The following is a 22,453-nucleotide window of genomic DNA, read 5'->3' as shown; positions in this document are numbered from 1 at the left end:
TTTTTCTTGTCCCGGGATTCGGGATAAAAATTGTAGCATATCCCGGGAAATCCCGGGATCCCGGGATTTTTAGGAAATACAGATTTCAGTTGAAATTGAGATGAATTTCAAATAAAACACCATTTGTCAGCTATTGTCTATCCATTTTGTTGAATATGGAGGGGAATTATTGTTACAGTAGTCACTCATAAACACAGCTTTTTTAGTTTCAGAAATCCTATAAATAATAGGGACCCCAAACTAAATTGCAATATGCTGCTGGAGAGCTAGCAGTACATTTTTGATTAGTTGCAAAATATGAATGCAATTTGCCCAAAATTCTTTTAGCATATGTAGATATTGTTTGATATAACTCTTGACTGAGCTTCTAAAGGGGCGAACATGTTTCTGTAAACTAGGTATTGTCTCGATTATTTGAATAACAAAACAATACATGCCCACACAAAGTTTAATAATTATCGAGTGAGTAAAATTTTTGTTTACTTGATTGTTACAGAGGATTTCGTGATTTTGTGATGCAATTATATGTAGAAGTCGTCAAGAGAATGTGTTGTTAACAAAAACTGAACCGTCCTCTTGCAGGCTCCATCAAGAATTTTTAAAATTTAACGCCAATAATGGGCATAAAATCATGCATTGCGGGATTCCCGAGAACTCCGGGAAATCAAATATTAAATCCCGGGATACGGGAAATCCCGAAATTCCCTAAATCCCGGGAATTCTTGTCCCGGGACGTCCCGGGATGGACACTCTAAACTCTGGAAATACTGTTAGAAATTTTTACAAGGATACATTAAGGAAAAACTCCCAACATGTGTCTAGGAATTGATATCGAATAATAGCGAACCACTAGCTATAATTCTAGAATATCCTGAGCTCACTTCATTTCATTTATCTTTCAGATTGAATTGTTAATTATAAAGGATTCAGAGTTAAAAAGGGAATATTACATGCGAACGATGTTAATAGCTTTTGCGAAATTAATTGGTTGTACTTCTGAAAAAGATCTCATAGCAACATCAATATTTGCAAATTGTTGTCTTTTGAGTACAATTTCTGAAGGCAACATCTCCAAAAAGAGAAAAAAAAAGAAATTTTGGGTAAACCTGTTTGGGAAACATCTGTTGCTGAAATTGCACAAGAAAATGTTTGATAGCACTCATAATGAGTTGTTTGATAGCTTGAGTTAATGAGCTTGTTAGCACTTTCTTGAATATAATTCTAAATGTGTATACAGTTTATTAGAATATCCACCAACTTACCTTATAACATACTGAACATAGACCGTCCTGTGCGGGATTGCCGTAGAATCCACAACCTGATCTACACATCGGCTGCATTGGATTCGACTCGCGCTCCATTCTGTTGAAACTCACTCTCCGGACTAGCAGAAGAGGCCCACTAGCACTGCTAGAGGTAGGTGACCAATTTTGCCACCTGCGCTACCGGAACGAAACAACAACACTCACTCACTCTCCCAAATTCTCACACCCACAGGGTTGAACTCAGGCTGCTGGTTGCTGACTGTGTATGATTTTTATTCTCTCGCCGCTCTTCGTCGGCGATTTTCGTTTGAAGAAGGGAAAGAAGCGCGCAGGGAGAAAGCACGGCTAGGTTTCTCCCTTTTCCTACGCCACTGGCGAACGTCCAGAATACAACAACACTACGGTCTTAGTACGGATATCTCGGAGAGCCGGAAACAGGCTTTTCGATTCACTTTCGATTTCTTCTTTTTCTTTTTTTTTATGTGGTGGTGGTCTTGCTGAATGCAAAGGTCACACAACTAAATATCAAGCTTCTCAAAATAGATTACAGCAGACCAACTACGGGAACTTGTCTTCGCTATTGCACTTCTCTACTGCTACTGCTTCTGTAAGCACACTACATACACTGCAGATTTTTCTTCTTGCTGTCGAAAATTTCTTCTTCGAGCTGTCAAACAACAACGATGTTTTCTCTGAGTGCCACGAAAAACTCACACACAACGCGCACACCTACTAAGATGATTCTTGCGCGCTCGGGTTGTTTTTGTTTGCACTTGGGCGCAGAACTTTTCACAGGTTATGCTTCTGATACACACTATGTTAATCCTTGAAAATCCTCAAACAACGGGGTTCTGCTTCAATGTGGGGGAATTGGAAGCGGTGCGCTCTGGATGTACAACACACTCACGAGCTGTTCGGAGTTCGCCGTGTCACGGCGGTGGAAGTTCTGTGGGTCCACGCTTTGGATCTGGAAATGGAGAGAAGAGAATTATTGTTATTGATGTCAGAATTAATAGCAGCAAAAGTCTATTAGGTAAAAACAAGCCAACATTGCTAGAGGTTGGTACCCGTAGGTATATCTAAGAATGCTACTACCCTGAATGTGCATACGTTTGCGCATGTATACAGTGTCAAGCAAGAATCAGTTGTGTTCAAGATCCTCATTTCACCTGGCTCTACTGACAAAACAAGCCTTTTCGAGCAGGGCTGGGAAATGTCATGAATATTTAATTTTGTCATTTGCTACTGTCACTGCCGTTCATTGATGATATCATTAATCTTCCATAACTAGACAGCATCATAGATTAGAAATCCACACAGAATGTGGTGGGACTGAAAAAATATCATCATTAAAATATTTCCATGATATTCCGTGACATTTTCCATCTCTGATCTTGAGACAACTTTGGTTAATCTCTGCATGACATTTTCTCATATTGAGCATTTGTAAACAAGGCCAGTAAATGTCAAAATCAAATACAAAATCCAAACAATACAGTACGGTTGAAGGCAAGGACGTGCCCTCATAAATAGAAATGTGGAAAGCTATCACCCATTTTACTTCTAACCTTATTTCAAACTATTCAGGATATAATATAAACGATCTAATTCACATTGATTTTCAAAAACGCAAAAACACAATTGACAAAACAAATCTCACCAGCAAAGTCGAATCACTTCGCGAAGAAGATCTACGGGTGGAAGAAAGCAACCACCAGCAAAGCTCGAGTCGAGTCAAGCCCCAGCAACCATGGGGAAGGAGACGGAATTCCTTCGGAGGTACGAGCGCGTGTCGAAAGCAAACGACGTGTTAGCAGCAGCAAAGGAAGAGAAGGACAAGGGGAAACCGCGCGAGCCGGATGAATGCGCATGTGATCTTCTAAGCTCGCGGAGCGACGACAACGACCAAAACGTCTCAGGCAAAGGCCTAAGCGAACGGACTATCGACGAATGCATTCTCTACACACTCACGGCGAATGAAGAGTCCGAGGCGATACGGCGGTGGGAGCGGAGGAGGCAAGGCCGGGGAAATCGGGGACGAGACCTTCTTAGGTTATGTACACACCGGTTTTGGCCACCACCGTCCGTCGGCCGTCACCAGGTGCGCGGGTGGATAGGTAAGCGAGCGAGGATGGTAGCAAGCAGTGCTGCACAGCAGACGATGGAATGACAGATGAGGCAAAGAGAAGGAGAGTCAGTCAACAACAGCGCCAGAGCGGTGGGATGATGGACGAACAGACAGGCGGACTAACATACGGACGGAGTGGCGGAGACTAATAACACGAATGAGGTCACAAAGAGCGAAGCAAAAAACACACACGAATTTCGATGGATGGCAACGAACGGAACGGCGACACGGAGAGTGCGACTGAAGTTGATGGGAGAGTGTATGCGTGAGAGGAGTGTTAGAAGAATGAGAGAACCAAAGAGCAGAGCGCAGAAAATTGCTAGCAGGTTCACACACATACTACCGTGCGAAAGATAATAAAGGCAGGAGAATGTTGAATTATAATAAATTATTTTTCGTAGGAATCGTCAAACATGGTCTTAATGAAAAATCTAAAATTCGCTTGATACCGTTCATGATTTTTCTTAACAATCATTCCCACTTAACATTTTAAAACTTTTTCATTCCTTTACAAAGATACAAATAATTAAACTGCAAGAAAAAGGAAAATTCTCAATCTAACAATAGATTGATTAAAAATTTCCTGGTTAATATCGTTGCCCATGACCAATTACCAATTCTTGGATATATTCCAAACCTAAAACTACCTGCAAATCGACATTAGACAGCATTTTTTCGAAAATTTTATTTCTATCAGCAGCCATTACAGAAATTAACACTTTGTATAGATTTCTCTCTTGCGATTCGTCATGATCACGAGAGCGTGAGAGAGTATCTGTATTTGATTCGAGCAATTCTCTCGCTCTCTTCTCGACGACACAGACAACCTTCAAATTGATCAACCATCATCAATTTCTGTATTCTTCTGCGAGAGAGCGAGAGCCACAATCATCATTATCATCAATCGAATCTTATTCAAGAGAGAGACGAAAGACAACGAAAGAGAATGCGCAGCGTTTGGCGATGCCAAAGAGCGAGAAACCCCAACACTGACTGATTGTTTGGAAAATATTGACATTCACGGACATCGCAGCAGGCGGCCACGACAGGCAGGTTTCTCTTCGCGTTGCCGTCGCGATAAATATGGAAAGCTTACAAACAAACAAACAAACAAACAAACAAACAAACGAACGAACGAACGAATGAACAACACTCGGACGATGCGACATCGACAGTCTCTACGTCGATCAGAAATGTGATTATTGTGTGAGAGAGTGTGTATGGCGCTGCTGCCTACATAACAAACAGAGCAAAATCTACCCTCGCTCGCTTCGGCCCTGTTTCCCTCCGCTCCGTTCGTTCACTACTATCTCGTCTCTCGTTGCCGTGCCGCTAATGGATGCAGTGACGTCACAAAGGCACCTTATGGCACGGATGAAATATAAATACGGGCGGATTGTATACGACACCAAAACGGCTAAAAATAGCACCATTAGAAATGAATGGTTTGAAGATAGAGGTATAGACTAGGTGTAGGGCTGTGCAGACGAGCGTAGTCGTATGTTTTGCTAAGAAAACAAATTTGTTGTTTGCACCTAGTAGATTCCCGAGCTCTTATGCTTTCGACATCAAAGCATATTAATTTGCGGAAGCATAATAGCTCAGTCACTTTGATTTCAGAAAAAATGCGTTCTAAACAGGCGCCGGATTTCTGATATAAAGCATTTGGTAAAAGAGCTTCGTTTATTGGTGAGTTCGTTCCATTTTCAAAAATAAAAAAAATCATCCATCCGTTCCATTTGACCAACCCTGTAGTTTTATTTGTTTGATATTCTTTCTGCTTCGACGTTTTTGCAATATGTGATTTCGTGCCAAATTCTGGTTCGAGAAATTTTTGTAACGCCGTAAAACAGTATGGAACGAGCTCACCAGATAAACTCCTTAATACTCCATCTAATCAACCATGTGTGTTTGAATTTTGAAATTCAATAATATGAAAACAGCATGTACAAAACTGCAGGAGAAATGAAGGCTTTGTTATAAATGTCTGAGTCCATTTTGGACTACATTTTTATAGAAACGGACGCAAAGATGGATGTAAACTTCAAACACGATATTGGGTGCCACCAGCCAAATTGTGTTTGATGTTTCAAAATTTCTTTGCACTCTTTGCCAGCTGTCGGCTGGCATCTGACGAATGTAGAGGTACTCAGCCATATTGAAGGATGCGTGAGGTGTTTTCTCTACATGTTAAGTACACGTTCCGTGGATCGTGTCGACCGACTGCTGCTACGAGCGAAATTATATCCCTACATCTTTACAGGCGGCAAGTAATAATCAACGAAGTGTCTTTGATTTCTAATAGTTCCTTAAATTTCCAGACTTATTGAAGTTCTTGATGAATATAGAGATCTTAATGAAAGAGATGATTATCAGCTCAAAGGTTTCCCACTCATGACAGATATCTTGTGTATTTCTGTTGGAAGATAACAGCTTTCAAAACTTTTAAGGAACTATCCCAGTAGCGTCCTAGACGTCCCAGATGATCCTGGGTTCAATCCCTGGCTCGTCCCTTTCCTCCTACTTTGTTTTCTTCCATCCACTTCCTATACACTCTTCACTACATATATACCTCATGCATAAACGCATGTTCATAGCCATCGCTAGAACTAAAAATGGATTGACAAAAACCCATTTCCCTTCCTACCAACTTTCACAGCACAGTGTAAATCTATCATATAACGCCTACAAGTTATGCAACCAAGCGAATTGTGCCGCTTCACAGTAGTCTTCACACAATCTATCACTACGCCTGGCATCCACGCACCAATGCGTGAACCGCTATGCCAGAAATAACCATTTCCCAACAACACTCCGACATCCGCGCATGACCTAGTGCAGGCGTAGACGACACAATGGCCTGTTGGCAATCACAACTATCATTTCCTTCTCCATCTCCATATTGTCCTGTAATCTGACGTAGCAGGTGCCATTGTCGCCTAAAAATAGAAGTCGACGTGTGACTAAGGGGTCATTCAAATATGACGTCCATCGTTTAGGGGGGAGGGGGGGTCTGAGAAAGTGTGACACTCCATGTATAAGGTATACAAAATAGCGTGACAGAGGGGGGGAGGGGGTTCAAAAATTCCCGAAAAATGATGGACGTCATATTTGAATCGGCCCTAACTCGTTCTCCTTGTTCAAGTGATCCTGCAAGAGATTGATTCGCCACGAAAACACAAAATGGAAAGGACAATCAACTTCATTATTCGAGGAAAAAACATGGAACGAGCTCACCAATCGTTCTTTGTGTATCTGTACAAGAAAAAACGCTGGATTTTCCTCTGAGCCACAACTAGATTTTGAATTTTTAGCACCGCTGGATCTATTTGGCATTTTGCAATTTCTATTGAGATTTCTCTCCTGAATTTCTCTTTGCTATATCCCAGAGTTCCTTCGTGTTTTTCGTTTCTCCATTTCCTCAACAGCTCCTCCATGAATGCCAAGATTTCCTGTCGAGATTTCTTACGCATTCTTCCCGATTGTTTTCACTGAGTTCCTTCCACAACTATTTGAGGAATATCCACACAGAGTTCTTTCTTAAAAATTCTCAAAATTCCTTCCAAAAGACATCTAGCAATCTCTATGTGGATTTCTTATAAATTTCTTTCCTGAATGTCTCGCATAGTTCTTACCGGAATGTTTTCAAGAGCTCTCAAGTAACATTTTTTAGTTGAATAAACTGGAGGAGGTTCTTAAAATCATCATAAAACCAACCTAAAACGAAATAGGTTTAATAACGGTTCTGAAAACCTCTACAAGACTAATTGGCCATCAAAATGTACTACTGGGCTCCTTCTGAAATTTCTGATTTTCTCCAGAGCTTCTCCAGGGATTTTTTGTGCAATGTTTCCAGTCAGAATTTTTTTTTCGATATTTTCTCAGAGTATTTTCTGTAGTTTTCCACAAGGTTGGTTCGTGAAATTCTCCAGAGGTGCCATTTTCTGCCATTTATTTAGCAATTCCTGTGTAAGTTTCTAGATTCTCGAAAAATTCCTACATGAACTGCATGAGAAATTCCGTGAGAAATCCCAGAAAGAAATCGTAAAAATCTGGAAGACAACAAATTTCGGAAAATGTTTTCGTGGTTTCATCTGGATTCTTCTGGAGGTCGTCCCGTAATTTCTGTCACATTTTGTCGTACGATTTTTCCTGAAATTGCTTCAAGAATTTCTTCAAAATTTATTTCTGAGATTGTTCATTTTAGACATGGTTCGAGGAAAGAATCATAGGATTTCTCAAAGATTATCTTTAGAATTTCTTCCGGGAGTTCTTACCGCCCGAGCAGAGGAGAATATCAAATTATTAACTACGAAATCACATAACCTGTTTTTATATCTTGTTTTGTTATTATTTAATTATCAAGGCATAGCTTTTCCATAACAAATTTTGTAAGACAATCTCATTTTGTTATAATCAAGCTATTGATATACATTCACTTAATTACATATCAATAACATGTTTTGTTGATGTACGAGTTTTGTTATTGTTATGCTATTGATCAACTTATCAACAATAGCACAACAGTAACAAGTTCTGAAATCAGAGCAACAATTAGATAATAATGATCTGTCCTTTTATTTTGTTCTATTTTTGTACTCAGTTAGGAAGGAAATTTCTGAACGAATCCTCAGAAAATTCCTTAAATAATATTCGGTAAAAACACTTGGAATACTTCTTAGAAATTCCAGAAGTAATTCTTCGGAGCAATTATTAGCATTCTTGGCAACATATTTTGAAAAACTGTAAGAAACAAAAAACTCCTGGTGAAATTCTCAAACAAATTTTCAGAGAAATCAGTAGATGAAATTCGGGACAAATAATCACGAGAAATTTTGAAGAAATCCTTGAAGGGATTCTGTTTATAATTCTGGAGGAATTTCTAGTGGAGTCTTTGAAAATCTGTGAATGATTCCGTGGAAGAACTCTCGGAGAAATTTCTGGAAGATTTTTCTTTTACATTCTCTTAGAATGAATTAAAAACTGAATATCGTATTTTTCGATCATTTAAAGTATTGTTACGCATGCTATTGGTGGGTTTGTGAGAGAAAGATAATACTTATATATAATTTTCTTAGTTACAATTTTGTTATCAAAACAAATTTTGATTTCCGATTATTATCAATAACAAATAAATATGTATCAAAAAATGTTATTAAAATATTTTTAAATTTCAATGTTATTAAGCTGTTATTGAAACTAACAAAACAAGTTATTAAAATGGTTTTCCAAGAACTTTTTTTTGTTATGGTATTTGTTATTTTGCCGCTTATGACAGACTAGTTTACAACATAATATGTTATGTTAATAACTTAAAAATAATCGATTCTATTATTCAGTTATTTCACCCAAATAACACAGCTCCTTATGCTGTTGTTATTCCCTTCTGCTGGGGCGAATTTCTCATGCCGAATTTCAATTCACAGTTTTTTGCATAAATTCCTCTACAGGTCCTTTTGCCATCTACAGGCAAAACTTCTTCGATTTCTCCTGGATTTTCCAGAGATCGTCCCGTATTTCTCCCATTAGCTTCACCTACGATTATTCCTGACATTGGTTTGAGGATTTCTTTCATGATTACTTCCGAGATTGTTCCTTCAAGGTATAATTCCAGGGAAGTGTCTCGGAATTCAAGAATGTCTCTTGGGATCATCTTCAGAACTTCTTCCGAGATTTCTCCCAGACCACGAAATCCTCTCAGGATTCTGGTCAGAATCTTCTCAGGATTCTGGTCAGAATCTTCTCAGGATTCTGGTCAGAATCTTCTCAGGATTCTGGTCAGAATCCTCTCAGTATTCTGGTCAGAATCCTCTCAGGATTCTGGTCAGAATCCTCTCAGGATTCTGGTCAGAATCCTCACAGGATTTTGGTCAGAATCCTCATTGGATTCTGGTAAGAATCACCCCAGGTTTCTGGTAAGAATCACCCCAGGTTTCTGGTCAGAATCATCGCTGGGTTCTGGTCAGAATCCTCTCAGGACACTGGTCAGAATCCTCTCAGGACACTGGTCAGAATCCTATCAGGACACTGGTCAGAATCCTCTCAGGACACTGGTCAGAATCCTCTCAGGATTCTGGTCAGAATCCTCTCAGGATTCTAGTCAGTATCCTCTCAGGATTCTGGTCAGAATCCCCTCAGGATTCTGGTCAGAATCTTCTCAGGATTCTGGTCAGAATCCTCCCGGGATTTTGGTCAGAATCCTCTCAGGATTCTGGTCAGAATCCTCTCAGGGTTCTGGTCGGAATCCTCTCCGGATTCTGGTCAGAATCCTCTCCAGATTCTGGTCAGAATCCTCTCAGGATTCTGGTCAGAATCCTCCCGAGATTCTGGTCAGAATCCTCCCGGGATTCTGGTCAGAATCCTCCCGGGATTTTGGTCAGAAACCTCTCAGGATTCTGGTCGGAATCCTCTCAGGATTCTGGTCGGAATCCTCTCAGGATTCTGGTCAGAATCCTCTCCGGATTCTGATCAGAATCCTCTCCGGATTCTGATCAGAATCCTCTCCGGATTCTGGTCAGAATCCTCTCCGGATTCTGGTCAGAATCCTCTCCGGATTCTGGTCAGAATCCTCTCCGGATTCTGGTCAGAATCCTCTCCGGATTCTGGTCAGAATCCTCTCCGGATTCTGGTCAGAATCCTCTCCGAATTCTGGTCAGAATCCTCTCCGGATTCTGGTCAGAATCCTCTCCGGATTCTGGTCAGAATCCTCTCCGGATTCTGGTAAGAATCCTCTCCGGATTCTGGTCTGAATCCTCTCTGGATTCTGGTCAGAATGCATCCATGATTCTGGTCAGAATCCTGTCAGGATTCTGCTCAGAATGCTATCATGATTCTGGTCAGAATCCTGTCAGGATTCTGGTAAGAATCTTCCCAAGATTCTGGTCGAAATCCTCCCAGGATTCTGGTCGAAATCTTCCCAGGATCCTGGTCGAAATCCTCCCAGGATTCTGGTCGGAATCCTCCCAGGATTCTGGTCGGAATCCTCCCAGGATTCTGGTCGGAATCCTCCCAGAATTCTGGTCAGAATCCTCCCAGGATTCTGGTCGAAATCTTCCCAGGATCCTGGTCGAAATCCTCCCAGGATTCTGGTCGGAATCCTCCCAGAATTCTGGTCAGAATCCTCTCAGGATTCTGGCAAGAATTCTCGCAAGATTCTGGTAGGAATCCTCGCAGGATTCTTTTAAGTGTCCTCTCAGGATTCTGGTCAGAATCCTACCAGGATTTTGATCAGAATCCTCTGAGAATTCTAGTCAGAATCCTTTCAGGATTTTGTTCAGAATCCTTTCAGGATTTTGTTCAGAATCCTTTCAGGATTCTGGTCAGGATCCTTTCAGGATTCTGGTCAGGATCCTTTCAGGATTCTGGTCAGGATCCTTTCAGGATTCTGGTCAGGATCCTTTCAGGATTCTGGTCAGGATCCTTTCAGGATTCTGGTCAGGATCCTTTCAGGATTCTGGTCAGAATCCTTTCAGAATTCTGGTCAAAATCCTCTCAAGTTTCTGGTTAGAACCCATTCAGAATTTTGGTGAGAAGATTTTGATCAGAATCCTCTCAGGATTTATGTCGCCCCTTTCCACGGTACTTGTTCTCCAGCCTGTAGTCAGGAAGCATCGGGAGGAAGTCAGTACCGGCATATAACAGTATAGCACACACATGAGGAAGACAGCCAACTGCGCCTGACGATGACGGACGAACGGACGGGATGGGGCTTCTACGTCGATCGAACGGAGATATTTATTGCAGTCGGAAATTGCGAATCTGCTGCGTGTGTGTTTCGCGTTACGTATACTCACTGACTGGTTGGTACATACGCTAAGTACGCGGGCAAACAAGCGCCGCAGCGTATGTGCAATTTACTCATTCACCCATCATCATCATCATCAGCATGGGAATGGAGGATGAGGAAGTGCGGCCTCTTTTTCGAACGCGAAACCCATTTGCAATCCAACAACGTACCGCGCCATATTGCTTCGGTCGGTGAGGCCCGAACAGTGGAGGCGGCGGCGGCGTGTAACACCGATCACGCGTCGTGAGTGAACGGATGATGGACGACTAAGTTACGTACGTGGTACGTACACACTACAGAGGCTGAAACAGGCGAATAACTTACAGTGTTGTTAGACACATTTGTAACTAAATCAAATTCATATGCAAAGTGAATTCACGAACAGATGCGACTTGTAGTGGGCGAGCGAATGCATCATCTGTTTCTCGGTCCTTTACGGGCATGTTCCAATTTACTGGTATAGAAGTGCTCAAGTCAGTTTGGCAGCCCAGAATCCTTACCTGTTCTGTGGCTTAGTTGGTTAACGCGCCGGTCTAACGAATAAGGAGTCGTGGGTTCGAATCCCATCAGAACGCTATTTTTTTTTTGATAATTATCTAACATTCTGTGTCTTTCAATTTTCAAGTTTTCCCCCGACATTCTTCATTTGCGAATTTAAACTCTATCGCTAGTTTCCCACATCCAAGCTAGAGATGTACTGGCCACGCATTGGCGACAGTTGGGAATGGGATGGACTAGAAATTTGATCTCTCATAGGTCCTCTCATAGGTATCACAGGAAGTTGTAAATTGCTGATAGTTAGGCTTGGTCAACGATAAGAATTTTTATATGGTATCCAATTTCAGTCGAATCCAAAAAATAACTGTCAGTTTTACAAGAAATATTGCTTCCATTGCCAATGCATCGACCACTACTGTAAACATTTCCAGCTGCGTCTTCTTGAAACGCATTAAGCAACAACGCAGCCAGTCGTCGGTCGGATTTGGCTGCCTTTTATTGCGCTCCTCGCGTTCGTTATTTAGCGTTCGTCGACGAGCCGCAGATAGAACCGCTGAGTGGCCCCCTCCTTAATTCGTTCGTTGTTCCGATGAGTGTATGGCGGCGAGTTTGGGTTTGACTGAGTTTAATACGGGACGGAATATAGGATAGGAGATTTCCGGGGTCAACAAACGTTACGGCTTTTGGCCTCGCACCACTCAACGAGTCGTTTCTGGAACTTCTCATCGTCATCATCCTTGAAACGCGCGGCTAGTATATCTGGTGTTCTAATCGGTTTGCCCGAAAAACTACCGTAACCGTGTTAACGGCGGACGGCGCGACGACTCGGACGACCTCTGAAAACCCCCATGAAGTGCGTCTTACGCTCACCAAACAACCCGTTTAGGATGGGATAACAAAATAATATCAAAGGATGATATTGTTACCAACAGATGTTTTTAACAGATATGTTGTGTATTAGTGGTTTGAAAACAGTTTTACCAGAGTTATAACGATGAAAATATACCAACATAACTAAAATTTCAGACATTTTTGAATCAAAGGTTTATAACAAAATTTGATACGTATGAGTTTAATTCACCTGATATCTCAGTCAAAAGATGTTTTGTTCCATTTTCTGTTATTTAAACACCTAATAAGCAAGCCTAGGTTTCATGCTTGGTTTTATCACGGTTTAAATTAGTTTCAAAACTATAAATGCTACAATGGATATTTTATAACACATTTTGTTATTCAACGGTTTTGGACTAGTAACTCCGTTCGTTACAATTCTCATATTCCATTCCGATCGGAAGCAGCCTCGCGGCCAACAACGGCAGTTACTGAAGTGTGAAGCAAACAAGGCGCATTTGAAATAGAGAAAAAAAAAAACAACTCGAAGAACACGTTCTCATTAGTACAGGAGGAGAGTGCGTTCGCGGAACTGTTAAAAGCACGGCCCCCTTTGATCCAGTCGGTTGATTTCTAAACTCGAGACTTCGAGAGATTTTTAACGATCACATCACATCTTCCAAACAGTTATCAACAACCTGACAAACGGTCGTGGTGGTGGTCGTCGTCGTGTGCTCGACGAACGACCGACCCTTTCCAACCACAGAACGACACGGGAGAATTACCACACGGAGGACCCCTAGAATGGGAATCAGACAGGCAGCCAGTCAGATTCAGGCAGGCAGCGCAGGTCATTCAACTGCGTTCCCCGTGTGGGTCGCCGCACCACCGCACCGCACACTTGGATGAAGAACACCCGGTCGGCGGTGGATACGCAACGCGCAGTCAGCCAGCAGTCAGTCAATCGGGTAGACGCCTGGAGAAACATCAAGAACGACACGACAAAAGCGACTTGACGACTGACTGAGAGACGAACCGCAACGCAAGGGACGCAGACGACGAACATGAATATCGGTCGTTCTTCTTTCGATTATGCTTCATTCCACCTTCTCCGCGCTGTTATTGTGTTTTTGACTCCTTGTTGAGTTTGTTATGGAAAAAGGGAGGACCGAGACGGGGGTCGGTCATTCCCGTGCATGGAGTTGTGGGATTCCGACGTTGTCCTCCTCCTTAACCGATTCAACCTCAACATTATGGACGGATGCACGGACGGAGTCAAAAAGCAGCAGCATTGAGACGGAGGGGAAAGAGATGCAGACGCACAGAGGCAAATCAAGAATAAATGGCGAATAAAGCAGAAGTTTGTGCGATCGTCGTCGGTCGACGTTGATGCCGACGACGACACTCGGGGGAATGTTTATAACCGTAGCGTGCCCGATGATTTCCACCATCAAGGGGCTTGACTGAGTCATACCTACTACCACACCAGGGTAGGGTAGATATGGTCGTTATGGCATGGTTTGTATATCGCGCCGTAATGAAGCCCGACATGTGGTCAATTTTTATCCAGCATGTTTTCGTAGTCGTAGTCATGAGCGGAAGAGCAGTGGTTCTCGAACGAAAAAAATCCACCTCACCGATGGACCATGGTTTGTAATAGTACTTCTTCTTTTTGGTGTAACCTCCCTGCTGGGAGAATCCTGCTTCTCAGCTGTTCTCTGAGCACTTCCAGTTATCAACTGAGAGCTTCCTCCGCCAATGATCGTGTGGCAGATGTGGCTATAGGGACTCTATAGTATTTCTGTCAAGCAAAAGTCTGAGGTATGCGATGTTGTATCATGCTTTTCCATAGTGTACTATTGTACATGTTGGTTACGTTGTATCGTGAGTCATTCCGACAAATGCGTTGATTATTTGTGTGAAATTTTAAATGTCAAGATCTCGATAGGCTGCAAAAGGATAAGGTTAGTCTTCACCACCCTAGAAGCGATCATCATCATACTACACATCGTAAACCAGAATACTGGTTACCATCCACCCCAGGTGATCTAATGGGGCCATTGAGAAATAGGACGATTGAAGAGGGTCAATGACCGAGAAACTAGCTCATGAACCTCAACTCAAAGTGGTCCATACTCGTTTACTTGTCCAGCGTTCGTCGAGAAATACCATGGACAAGAGATGGAAATTTGTGGACATAGCAGCTGAACAGACGCAGACGAAAAACAAACCTACTCGTGAACAACAAAGACCCAAGAAGATTCGCGAACAGGCGAAGTATGCATGCACTCGTTTATGATTCATGAAGCAACTCTGAGCTTCTTTCAGTTTGATGAAAAATGCATTTACTCGACTGACAGTTCTGCTTTTCATGTACATTGAACATTAGTTTTTAATGCAAATTCCTTTATTTACCATAAAAATACACTTCCGCTTGTTATTTGCGAATGGAAGTTCGTGAATATTTTTATTTTGATTCGGCTTACTCTATTACGAAAAACTAATGGAGCACTTCAAATGCATACTAAAGTATAAAATCTTGTAGTGGATCACTACAAATGCGTAATAACATTACATTTGGACAAACACAAAACATAAATTTGCCCAGTTACTCTTGTGGATAACAGTTTCCGATGACCGGATGACGAGGTTTCATAATTCTCGGATACCTTTTCAAAACGACGTATAATATACGCATATCCTATGTTGATACGTCGTTTTGAATAAGTATCCGAGAATTGTTGTTGATCCATCAGTTAATCCTGTGATCATATTTTCTCTGGCATGTCGCCTATGGTTCGCAACGTTAATTGCTTTCATAGCTATAGTTTTGTCTAGGCATTTCTAATCCCAAGGGGGCATTCTGAATCTTAGTTCAAGACGTCTACACTTTGATGCCTCTGTTAGGGATGGGTCTTCATGTCTTCAAGTTAATTATTGCCCAAAATCCTGAATGTAGGCCAAACAATAAGACTGGCGAGATCTCATGATGCTCTATTAAGCCAGAGCACTACAAATGTGAATTTAACTTGGGATAATATTCACAAGTTAAAATGGGACAGATGACACAAAAATAAAACTTGTAATACAACCACAACCAACGGAAAAAAGTTATAAAAAAGTTATATAAAAGGTAACCTTAACATATAACTTACATCCAACTTCAACAAAGACTCTTCTGTCCTGTAGAAGACCTTGAAGTTGGTTCAGCTAGACCTACTGCAATACATCAGGAACGCAACGAAACTGTACGTGGGCACTAATACAAACTTAAACGCCATGTGTTTTAATGTTTCGATTTTTCCCTCGCGAGTTGCTACACAATGAGAATGTTTCCATCTCTAACTAAGACAGTTGTGCAAACTATTTGGAAGATGAAAAGGTTTATGTTTTAGTGTCTTACGTACGTTGTTGTACTACGGGAGTTCCGAGGCAAAACACGCCGAAGGCCGATTCGTCAATACATCGCCAGGACTAGAATACGCAGGAGATTCATTAATCCGTGTGGCACATTACAGTATTAAAGGGCATCGTGAAATATCTTGTCTAATTGAGGTAGTGACTTTTTGAACATTCAATGGACAGGAAAAAGAACTCTAGCTACAGTTCTTTTCATCCTTATTTGGAAAGATATAGATTTCTCACCTGAAAAGATCTATTATTTCAATCAGTTGTTTTCGGTAGTAGCATCCATTAAGCTTTTTTACTGCATAGCACACCACGGTTTTACGCTTGGTGATTACAGTCATGAACCTTCGTAAATGAAAACTATTTAGAGGAATAGTAGCAGATCTAAGACGACTGTAACAAAACATAGTGAGCCCTTCAAGTTCATCGGGTCCCAAGTTGAGCGCCAATGTAACAAAAAGTGAAACCTTACAAATGCAAAAAAAAAAACAACATACAACACCTAACATAGATTGTGTCCTGTTACTCAAATGGATAACATGGACAACATCAGTCAACCTTAAAGTCGTATATTTTCTGACAATACGAAATAAATTAAATGGCAGATTGATAGATAATATTGTAAAAAAAAAAATACCGCGTTCTGGTGTAATTTGAACCCACGACTCCGCATTCGCTAGACCTACGTTTTAACCAAGTAAGCCACAGAACAGATAACGATTCTGCGGAATAGAAAGCTACACTGATTAAGAGCCCACACTATGAATACTCGAATACGGAGTCGTGTTTTCAAATCCCACCAGAATGCGATTTTTTATTTACAATTCCATCTCTCAATTCGCCAACTAATCAACATTTTATGATCTTGTACCGACTTTTCGAACCCTCTAAGCAGAATACCCTCTTCGAATGAGTGAAATCAGTTTCGTACCTTCTAATTCCGCCCTATTTTGCTTATCCTTTGACAGATATGCGTATTTCGACTACCACTTGTATTCTTCCTCAGTGGCAGTTATCCACAATTAAAATGTACGAAACTGATTACACTCAACATTTTATGTCTTCTAATCTTTTCTCCCAGTAACTTCGTAACTTATTACCGCTTGAGTATGCCAACAGAGATTTTAGTAAATTTTTAAGATGTTTCTCTATTCTCGCAAAATCAAAACGCTGTTATTGTATTGTGTAAAACGTTTCGGTCCATTTGAGACCTTCTTCAAGGACTCAATAGTTGCAGTGGTCTTGTCCAATGTGGTTCAGCAGAACCTGTAAGATTTTTTTGGATCGGTACAATCGCAGTCATATTAAAAGGCGTATCGGAGAGAAAACCCGTTTCAAAATTAGTACTCCGGAATTTAGTACCTGACAAGAGACCATTGCGTTGTACAAAATACAATACAACAACGTTTTGATTTTGAAAATACTGAGAAGCCCGTAAAACAGTTTCCAACTACAGTCGAGCACATCGTCGATACGACATGGCTAAGTTCAGCAATTATGTTGTGACCTTCAACAAATTTTGCAAAACAATAATAGTTTCAACGGCAGATGCATAATCTTCAGAGCAATATGAAACAAGTATTTGTGTTCTTATGATTAGTTCTTCACGTAGAACAATAGCCCCGTAGAACGTCACGAACAATAACGATATCATAAAAGCATCATATTTTCACGAAGCTCTACAAAATGGCGAATAAAATTGCAGTATTGCATTTAATACACGATAGAAATTTGTCAACAAACCTGAAGATATTAGCTGTACGTTTTTCCTTGTTGGCGATTCTTCTACTATTGGGCATGTTTATCTTGGAATCCTAGGATTTATCTGCCTTAAACAAACAAGAACTCATGTTGTAAGTTCATCGGAAGTGTGGTTCGATATCAGGTCGTCAACGTGAAAGGCATGCGCTTTAGCCATTACATCACTATCGGTGGCTGACTTGAATTCTTTTCACTTTTTAATATCCCTGAATTAACCCTAGTAGGATATTAGGGCCAATATGATCCAGACAGGCTCGCTGAACGTGACCTACGCCATCTTGGTGCGCTTAGCCTAACATCCTAGGAGGATTAGGATGAATTTGCCAATTTGAAATGGGGTTAACCTTTGAAAATCTAGAGATCACCTAAAGTACTGAATTTTCTGCAAAAACTAGGGAAGATCTACGATCCCTACACGTTCGGGGAAACTGGAGGAACATCGCCCAAGACCGACGAAGATGGTGCTCTACTATACGCTCGGCATTGGAGTAAAGTTACTTTGTAGCCAACAAGGTATCAAGGTAAGGTAGGATGAATACATACAGGTTGCAGTTTTTTTTCTGGAATTCTTCTGTTCTCCCAAGTTTCTATCCAGAGGTTTCCCCAAGACTCCCAAGAAAGAGGCTGATCAGTAGGTCGGATCCAGAGGCAGAGGCTGAAGATCCTTCCAAAACTTATTCAAAGTTCCCTCATGAATTTCTCTTAGTGATTTTCCTAGATAGCTTTACAACAGTTTCTCTCGGGATTTTTGCGAGATACTTGCAGGACTTCTTCCAGAATTTTCCAGAATTTCTCTGAGATTTTGTCGCGTGATTTCGCCCGTAGTTTCCCTTGGGATTTTTTCTGAGAGGTTTCCAGAGCTCCTCCTTGAAATTCGTTTAATATTTCCTCCCGTGATTACTCTCAAAACTTTTCTCTAAGATGTTCGGATTTTTCTCAGGATTTTCTTCCGAAGCCCTTTTCGAGATTCCTTTGCGGGGTTTCTCGAAAGATTTCTGGAGATATTTCACCAGGAATTTCATACAAGGAATTTTGTAAGGTATCCCAGGAGGCATTCAGAGCGAAAAACTCCTGGAAAAATACATGTAAGACAATTCTAAAATGAGCATATGGTAGATTTTGAAAAGAGTTCTAGGAATAATTCAGAAGGAATATGTAAAAATAATATCTCAGGTGGATAACTGCAAGAAATGCGGTAAACAATCACGGTTTAAAGCCTAGAAAAAGCTCCGGCAGAAATTACGGAAAAACTCCATGAGAAATATCAGCAATAGCTCCTGCAGAATCCGGAAAAACACTCAGGAAAAATCCTGCCCAGCCCCGCATAAGCCAAGGATAAATTCAGTCCAAGATTCGGAAAAAAACATTCCGGAAGGCTCTGGGAGCAATGCCGAAAACACATCTGGAAAGAAATTCTGAATAGAAATTCTGTAGGATCTCCGTAAAAAACTCTAGGCTCAGAATTCAGGAACCCTGGAAGATTTTCCAAGAAGAATCCCGGAAAGAATCTTGGAAAAATGCCGGTAGAAATCCTAAAACACATAAGTCGAAAATTCTCAACAGGACGTTTGCGATGCGGAAGAGCACTTTTAATACATTTGGGGTTGGGAACCCCTGCACCAGAGCGGCTAGACGCCAACAGAGCAGCAGGCAGGACGCAGATCACCAGCATGACACCACGGCATGACGCGTCATGTGTCATGTGAGGCGAGGCGAGAGTGAAACGTCGTCGTCGTCGTTGTTCGTCAGCATGAGATTGCTGTTCGCCAGAAAAGTAATCATTTTGATGCCACCCTGGGGGTTAATGGATCATTGTGCTTCGCGAGATGGCCAGCAGCAGTTGTTGTACGTTCAGATTTCGATTTTTCGAACGTGGTGGAAATTTCACAACTGCCGCGTTCCTCCGAAGAGTTGTTGACTCGACGTGCATATCGAACGAGAGGATAAAGAGAGGATGAGATCGAACACATAATTCAAGGTCGTTGGCCTTGGGGTGTGCGGTGCACTGCCATCAGCAGCAAACCAGAGTTCAGCTGCTTGCTGCTGGTTGTTTATTGTTCCGCGTACTGAGTCTGAGTACAGTAGTATTGCTGCTGCAGTGCACATCAGACAAAGAGCTTCGAAGAGGAACGCAGCAGCAGCAGTAAAGCAAGGCTGTAGTGTTGTAGGTATTGATGTGTGGTGTATAAAGTAGATCTCTTTGCAGCAGTTCTTTTTCGTTCACGGCCTAGCTCGGATTCGGATTCAGCCAAGCGTGTGGCTTCCATATTCCATACTTGGCATATTCGGTTGGAATGAACTTGATGCCTGATGGGATGCCTGCCTACATACCTAAATATATTGATGCGGGCGAGAAGAGACCGAAGACACGCGGAACCGCATCATGTAGGTATGTGTGTCGAGGTGGAAGGTGAATTTCACTATGGAACCTTCTGCGTGCGAGCTGCGAGAAGCAGCCGTGATGCATCGATGTTTCTTCCTTTCAAGTCGTAAGCCATGGCAGGAAGGTATTCGTTCTGATTTTAATCGAATGGATACTTTGAAAAACAGGAAAAAAGGCATTACTGGTAGACTTGGCTGAATTGGTTTAGTTCTACTTTTTATTAAAACATATTTTGATACAATATTTTATTTTATTGTTATTGAAATGCAACTAAAAGACTGTTGGTACAGTACTTCACATATGGTCGGCGTTCAGTCAGACCGGACCATCTGTTTTTCAATGGTTTTGAGGAAATATCCTGAAAGCACTCGGGATATCAAATCAAGCGCATTATTTTCTGAAAAACTGTAGTTCTATAAGGGTATCGCGCCACTTGGGCGGTGGCTTCTATATTCGTCTGTTTGCCACTATAACTCAGTCAATTTTGAATCAATTGACTTGAACTGTTGTACACGGGTAGATACTATACCTATCTCACCGCATTCCAAAAATTGTGTCAATTGGTTCAAATTTGACTTAGTTATAGCGGAAAATAGACGAAAATAGAAGCCACCGCCCAAGTGGCGCGATTCCCTATGTAATGACCCATCTGCATCAAAGAAGCGTCGAAAAGTTCAGAGTTATCGAATTCCTTCGCTTATCTTTGCCTGCCCAAAAAATCGCGTAGTCCACTCTGACTTAACGCCGACCATATGTTATCATTGTCCAAGTCACAGTTTATATTCTAACTAGTCTTATTCATGATTTATGATAGCTTTGTCATAGCATTATTTATTCTTATTATTTTTGCCATAATCAAATCCAAGAGCAATCCCCAGTAACATTTTATAATCAAATGAACCAGAAGAATATAATAGTTATTTATGTAACGGGTTGCAAAAAGTTGATTTTTTCAGCACGAGTCGTACATTTATCCAACGAGGCTTGCCGAGTTGGATAAATACGAAGAGTGCTGAAAAATCGAGTTTTGCAACGAGTAACATACAACATTTTATGCAATGATTTTTTCATTATACAACCCATTTGGGTTGCATAATATTCATAATGCAACTCAAATGAGTTGCATTATGAACATTATGCAACTATTTTTCATTATGCAACTCATTTCAGTTGCATAATGAACCAGTTCGGAAAAGTTGAACGTTATGATACCAAAATGAGTTATATAAAATTGAAATTACGATACTGAATTGCATAAAAGAACATATTAAAACCATCATAAAACATAAATAAAAGTAGCTAGGTTTTATGACGGTTTTAAAAACCTTTACAAGACTAATTAGCCATTACAATGCTACTTGAGTTGGGATCACTATCGATGATTAGTGGTTTTAAAGTTCCCTCAAGTAAAGTACTATACATGAAACTGCGTTTCACACAAGATCATTCAATCTTAGGAGTAGTTTTAAGATACTCTTATAGATATATCTAGATACATCTTCTTGGATAAGGGTAGGTAAGTTTCAGGCGAGAATATATCGAAAACCATTTTATCTGGATAACTTCTTGGGAAAGGGTCAAAGAAATGAAGAGATTCTGGTAATCGGCTCTTTTAATGAAGTTTTAATGAAGGTTTATGAATGGGTTGTTGAAGAGCTCCTCACACGCATTTATCAAGGAACATCACGTAGGGTCAAAATCCCAATACTAATACGGTGTAGATCTAGTATCTTCCGGGACATACAAAAGTACGATAAATCAAAACATATACTGCGCAACGACCTATATTTCATCAACTCGCAATCGCAACGGCGGCTGCGGACGCCGCCACTCGAGCTGCGCGTTCCAAATCCGACCAGACGTGCGCAATAAAATTCATCATAACATCTCTTCCGCCTCACAGCAGTTAGGTATATCTAGCTGTATTTACATTATGTAGATCCGAAGCTGCAGCAAGCAGCAGAGTGTTGAATCTGGACTGGCCGAAAGAGTGAGAGTTTCGAGTGGCGCGAAACGCACCACAAATTCACACCACCCATTTTCTATTGCGCCATGCCATTCGCGCTGACTGGCCTCGGTGGCATTGTTTATCCGCTTGCATCTCAATAAAAGCCTGTGACTCTGTGGCCGTTCCGAATAGGTGAGAGTAACAGATTTTATACTGTTTTTGGTATTATGCTACATTGGGTGGTTCAATGCCTTCTTTGATCAGAATTTCCTGGGAAACATACAATAAAACCTTACAAATGCACCGCAGGACCCACGTTGGACGACTAGAACGTTACAAATGCGCGATAAAATTTAACATTACAAACTGAAACAAGCAACACAAAACGCATAGGTCTTCTTAAAAGAATCCTTTGAATGTGACCATATGGATGTTGCTCCGTAGT

General features: G+C 41.2%; 1 protein-coding gene across 1 annotated transcript in view; it reads right to left on the bottom strand.

The window, feature by feature from the left end:
• Positions 1-1,261: 1,261 nt before the first annotated feature.
• The window catches only part of LOC134285768 (AN1-type zinc finger protein 6-like), a gene marked incomplete at its 3' end in the record, with an annotated part of 90,266 nt that continues 69,074 nt past the window's right edge, over positions 1,262-22,453 (bottom strand). The window contains 1 exon segment of the mRNA XM_062847248.1: positions 1,262-2,232. Coding sequence (XP_062703232.1) covers positions 1,262-1,361 — 100 coding nt within the window.

Source organism: Aedes albopictus, chromosome 1 (assembly GCF_035046485.1).
Source record: "Aedes albopictus strain Foshan chromosome 1, AalbF5, whole genome shotgun sequence".
NCBI lineage: Eukaryota > Metazoa > Arthropoda > Insecta > Diptera > Culicidae > Aedes > Aedes albopictus.
Note: the sequence above shows the minus strand (reverse complement) of the source record. Positions and strands in the feature narration are given on the sequence as shown.